Genomic DNA, 6,000 nt, shown 5'->3' with positions numbered 1-6,000 from the left:
ACCTTTAACGATGTAGGTTTAACTTCAGATTAAGACCGTAGGATTTAGGTTGCAAGACACACATATTGCAGCCTGGAGGTCTTACATGAAATGTTATGGAAAAGAGCCAATACAAGAACTGAATACCTTGTGTTTTTCCCAGTACAGCTCTCAATACGTTTCTGGTTTCTGTTTTAAGTTAATCCCAAGAAAGAATGCGAAAAATAATATCATGGTAATGCACTCATTTTATTTTGATTCTAGAAAAAAAAGCATATAGGAACAAACAAATGTGTTGGTAAAACAATAAGTTAAACAGAAAAAGTAGATTTGTGTCAAGGAAATCATTTAAAAGACACTGGGTATGCAAAGGCACGCGAGTGACATGTTACAAACAGTATGTTAAAGCATCATGATAAAAGAAATATGTACAAAACCAACGAAACAATGTGGTAGCAATATAATTTTCACATAATTTACAAGATAACTAGTATAGATGGCATACCAGCAGCTACACATCACTGTTGATATCTAAAAAACAATGGACATCAGCACTGCAAAGTTAATGGTCTCATTTCAAATAAAAAAGTAATTTTGTTAGAAATATTTCTAAAATTAGGAATACGATCACTCTCCTCCACCCATTTTACTTCACTATTCACAATTAGCCAAGACAAATGGCCCCACATTGGAGTCAAAAAGGCACGCTTCTTTCCATAAAAACATCCTCATCTCTCTTTCTCACCTCCCTCCCTTTCTGTTCCCCCTCTCTCAGAGGAAATGTAAAAGAAATATATGTTTTTCATCGAGAAATTTGAGGTCATAGTAGGAAGGGAATACAAGTGTGCATACTTCCAATTTCTGTCCAATCAGAAAAAAAAGAATAGTAATGCATCTATGTTTCAGGTCCAAAAAAATAAAAAAGTGAATTACTCCCACATGTTGTAGGCTGTGGGCAGTTTAAAATATATGTCTCCCGTCTCAAGTACACATGATCATTTTCAAATTGTCATGAGAGATGGAGAGCATATTGTTGAAAAAAGTGTTTTGAATATACGCACACCATAAACTCTATGCTCTTGTTTTTATGTAAAGGAATTCTAGAGTGTGAACATACATGAAAGCTGACATTCCTCTCTCAGTTAGGTTCCTGAGAGCACTTAACTTACAATCGTCTTTAAATGTGTGTCACATGCTTTCAAAAAGTCATGAATGCATGCACGCACTGCATTAGGCTACTTAATCATTAAAGTCTAATTTCTTGCAATTGAGTTGTTTTTAAACTGAAGTGGTTGTGATCACATCTGGGATCTGATTTTCAACAACTTCTTTAGTTCCTAAAAGAAATCAGAGGATGTCTCCAGCAGGGTTTATTTACATTTCAGAGGGGGGGCTGCTTGGATAGCTGCTTCAAAGCACACTCCAGACACTCATAACTAGGTAGAAATCTGCGTATAATGAATTATTATTTATTGTTTCAAATAACTGAAAATTAAGCAGAAAGTGAGCATAATAAAGAGATGTTCCTCTTTTTTTGTAACATAGAAAGTCTGATATATAAACTGCATAGATGTAAATGACTAAATGCAAACGTCCATGTATCATAACAGGAGTATAAGGTGTAATTGTAACATGGTTAAAAAGACACTGAAACCTTTAAACCCCTTAACCAAATCTGTAAAAAAATCGTTATACCTTAAATTACTTGGCAAAACACAAACTGACATTCTGCAGGGTAAATGGTGTTATATATATTATATCTAAATGCAAAATTAGCTTGATAGCAGAAAAACTACTAATTCCTCTGCATAGTTCATCAAAGCAAACATACTCCAAACTGCCATGTGATAACCTGCATCTCACACCCACACACTTGAGTGAGTGGTGTCATGCGACATTGAATATTATGCTGGTAAAATAACGAATGTTCTGGCTGTTAGATAAGCAGATATTTGGAGTCTATTGGTGTCGTGCTTTCAAATTGCATAACAATTTCAGTTTAATACCTGCAGACTATTGCCATCTGTGCAGTTTCTTGGTTTTTAAATTGAATATGCCGTGCTTGTAATGTGGATATGAACATCTTTTCTGAATAAGGCCCTAACTCGTTCAATATGTTTCTTGGACGTAAAACTGAACGTAAACAAACTGATTGAGAGATGAGGGCTCTCAGCTTGGGACATACAATGTCAGCTTGAGTTTTGGGATACTCATGAGATCCAAGCCTTATTCTGTCAACAAATTACAATATTCTCAATATACATAGCATTTATCAAGACTGTCAGTGTAGAAATGCTTATCTTGGATCACACGCAGTTCATTGGAATCTCCCAAAGGCAACACTTATGCAAGATCGGCATTCCTGCTTGACAGAGCCTGATACATTTAGGATAAAATACTCAGTAGCCCCCATTCTCCCAGATTTTACCTCCCCAGTTATATTACAGTATAGCCAGCTCCATCTCTGATTCAGACTAGCTCCACCTTGGAGTTGGGGTACACAGCAACCACGTCGTAGCCCTCTGGGGGCTGGACGCGCGCCATGGCGTGGGTCTCACAGTACAGACTCTCCTCGATGAAGAAGTAGCCTCTCTGCTTGAGGTTGACGCCGCAGTCATCGCACGTGAAGCACTCAGGGTGGTACAGCTTGTCCCTGGCCTTCACAATGGTGCCACTGGAAGAATAGATAAAAGGAGATACAGATAAGACTTTAACAACTTCGGAAATGATGGAGATGCACATTAAAAACTACTCATAAAGACAAAGAGAGATACATGAAACAGACTTGGTGCTAGTGTAGGTAACTCCCTATTTTTTCCAACTTTACCCTCTGATCTTAGACAGTGCTTACTAAGCCTTAAATCTTTTTGCTTGGTCGTGGTTAATCATGATTTAAAGACCTGGCATTTAACTATTTTGTAAGAACTAAGTATGACACTTTTTGATTCTAATTTCCCATATATTGTTTCTCAGATGCTATTGACAAAAGAGTAAATAAAGCTGGACTTGTTTAAGAGATGATTTTTTTTGGACAATTGTTTAAAACCTTAGCTTGAAATATACTTTTAAAATATAGGGGTTTAGATTATCTTTCCAATACCTTTGGCACAATTTCATATCTGATCCTTTTGGAAAACGATGCGATGACATGCAAATTGCCTTAAAAGGTCCAATGTGTTTTCGAGGGAGGTGAACATTGTAGAGGCAACACATTCAGCGGAACACTTTAAAAGGAAGTAAGTGATGATAAATTGCTTATGAATGACTCACAGTTGTTCTTTTCAGTTACCATTATCTATGCTTATCAGCAGTTATCATACCGTTTAGCAACTATGCCCACGCAAGTATTTGAATATTATTGATGTCATATTTCAGGGAAATAACACCAACGCACACCTGGGAACTGAATAGAGAGTTGTTTTTTCTCTGCTGATCAACACTGGTGCATTTGGTAGTTCAATGCTTCAGTCAGTCACACAGTGATGGCAGTCATTAAGGGCGTTGTTCATTCACAGTTCCCAATAAGATTTTCCTTTCTGGACGAGGGACGAGGGCCAGCAACCATTCATTCACAAGCCAACTTCTTTTTTTAACCGCTTTCCCCATTTAACCGCACGACTTGAAGGATAAACTCTTGACACAGTGCTCTACACCCTTTTAAAAAGCTGTAAAATGCTCCTAGGTCATAACAGCCTTTTTGTGCCTTGCAAGCTCCTACAATGCCCTCTTGTTAACACGTAAAGTAAGCCGATGACATCAGTGTTTACCTGGAGCTGCTTAATAGAAGGGGGATTACCGGTGCATGTGGTTACTTTGGCAGAAAAGCGTGTGTGCTTGTGTTCGATGTTTAGTGTAAGCTTGTGTGTACATGTTTGTGTGTGGGAAAGGGTGTGGAGGATGGCTTGGCTTAATCGTTAACATTACAAATGGGAATATGTTTTCTTGTGAAAGGCCTGTTGCTGCAAGTCGACCTGTGCAAGTTTACTTTTTTGTTTAAGAGTCACGGAGGAAACTTCACTCCCTTCGAGTTGTTCAACTTTGAAATGTTAGAATGAAAGGAAGAGTGATACAACCACACACAGACATATAATTACCAGATGGTGATTAAAAGAGCGAATCTGATAATAAATCATCCATATTTTAATGTATTTATTAAAGGTATCTTCACTAGTCTGTAATTATAAACCACTGCACCCAACATTTTTAAACCATACAATGTTATGCTGTGATACAAACCACCCTACAATTAAACATTTAAAACTAATACTATATGTCTGTAAATGTCAGAGTGTTGAAATTAAAAGCAAAAGTGGAACATTTATAAAATAAACATTTTGTATGCCTTGAGTGGTCTTCCACATGTTTTTAAAGTGGTTACAGTATATCACCAATAACTCACAACCACATGCTAATTGTATGGACTGTTCTATACTATATACTTACACAATGCCGTTACAGCAGCGTGTGCACTGGGGCAGCTTCTGAAGACCGGACATGGGGCTCGGGATGGGGCTTCCCAGTTTAGGGATTGGAGACATGATAGGTGACTTTAGGTTTCTCATTCTGTCTGTTGGGGAAACACCTAGAAAAAACCAGCAGAGAATAAACACAGGAACTTTGGACACGGTTGCTACAAATGTACATTTATGAGGGTGTCAGGTGCTGACATCACATTTCCTATGAGGGCCTTTGGTAACCCTGTGTAATTCAAGGGGAAAAGCCTTACAGAGTCATGAAAGCATGTCTTTGTGTTTGTAACCTGGAGGAATTTCCCTAACAGTTTCAGGTAGTAAGACAAAAGCATGGTTGTTGTCAGGTCTGTAGTAGGCTAATTATGATATGAAGATCACCTTAGTGACCATCTGGCAACAACAAGCAAGGGATGGTGTACAGCAAGTCAGTTATTATAGGGTTGCTTAATAAATAAATACATTATTTGAGACGTAACATTGATTAAAACAGTTGGAACTGTATTTATAATGTGTTACTCTGTAGCAATTAATCAGGCCTATGTGACTTTAAGAAGTCTCCACATATCCCAGACCTTTTTAAACAGATGAATAACCCGACCGCAGCGATTGAGGTTGTTTGCGCTGTAACTGTTACAATCTCTTTACATATTATTTTAAATTAACTCGTTTTTATACAGTACAAAGGCCCATTCAAAGTTCCATTAAGTGTTGAACTCATGTCTGTCTCCTTCCATTTTCATCCAGCTTTGAACCTCTCTTGCTCTTAGCTGTTTACTTATTCTTTTTCTAGCCGATGGCCTTAGTGTTTCTGTCAGTAGGGATCACATATCTCATTAACTTTGTTGCTTGCTTTCCCAAACAGGATGTCACTTGTCCTCTTCCTTAGCCTCTCCATTGTGTGGAATGATGGAATCTGAAAGTGAAAGCATGAAACATACATGTTTCATGCTTTCACTTTCAGATTCCATCAAATACAACCTTTGGCACGCAATGTAATATCCAATAAAGATTACAATATACAAGGCAATTCATCTTCATGGTGGTGTCAAAATGTATATGATTCAAAGATGTGAAAATGCTATACTTATCAAATATAAGTCTGTGAGTCTGTTTCAATCATAGACTGTGTATAAGAAGTTAAGTTAGTCATCCTGAGGTCATCCATTGGTTTGTGGATAACCATTTTGAAGCCTTGCATTTGGCGTTTTGACTGGCAAGAAATTCTTCAACGGAAAAACTACAAATTATAAACACTGATAATAACAACTGAAGTATATCCTGCTTTATCATCTATTTTACTCTAAATAAGACAATAACTTACTGAATGAACATTGTGTTGTATTTGAAAAGACTTAAAACTATCTGTTAGGAAAAGGTTTACTGAGATAACAAATTAATCAATTGGACTTTTTTTTAAGTGGACCCGCCTGCATTGACAGCACCTGAAAGTCCTGGAGGTTGCAGCTTGGTGTTAACTCATAAGAAGGTGTTCCCTTTTTTTCAGCTGTTACAGTTACTGAATATAATTGTTGTCTTTCTCGCGTCCACC

At 37.4% G+C, this 6,000-nt stretch overlaps 1 protein-coding gene across 1 annotated transcript in view; it reads right to left on the bottom strand.

The window, feature by feature from the left end:
- Positions 1-209: 209 nt before the first annotated feature.
- Positions 210-6,000, bottom strand: part of pdlim4 (PDZ and LIM domain 4) — a 42,494-nt gene continuing 36,703 nt past the window's right edge. Inside the window, exons 6-7 of the mRNA XM_010790839.1 lie at positions 4,423-4,561; positions 210-2,653 (exon numbers count right to left, since the gene is read on the bottom strand). Coding sequence (XP_010789141.1) covers positions 2,449-2,653; positions 4,423-4,561 — 344 coding nt within the window. The 3' untranslated portion in view covers positions 210-2,448. The remainder of the gene's footprint in view (positions 2,654-4,422; positions 4,562-6,000) is intronic.

This window comes from Notothenia coriiceps, unplaced genomic scaffold, assembly GCF_000735185.1.
Source record: "Notothenia coriiceps isolate Sejong01 unplaced genomic scaffold, NC01 NC01_scaffold00001471, whole genome shotgun sequence".
Taxonomy (NCBI): domain Eukaryota; kingdom Metazoa; phylum Chordata; class Actinopteri; order Perciformes; family Nototheniidae; genus Notothenia; species Notothenia coriiceps.
This window is presented reverse-complemented; position numbering and strand designations above follow the sequence as displayed.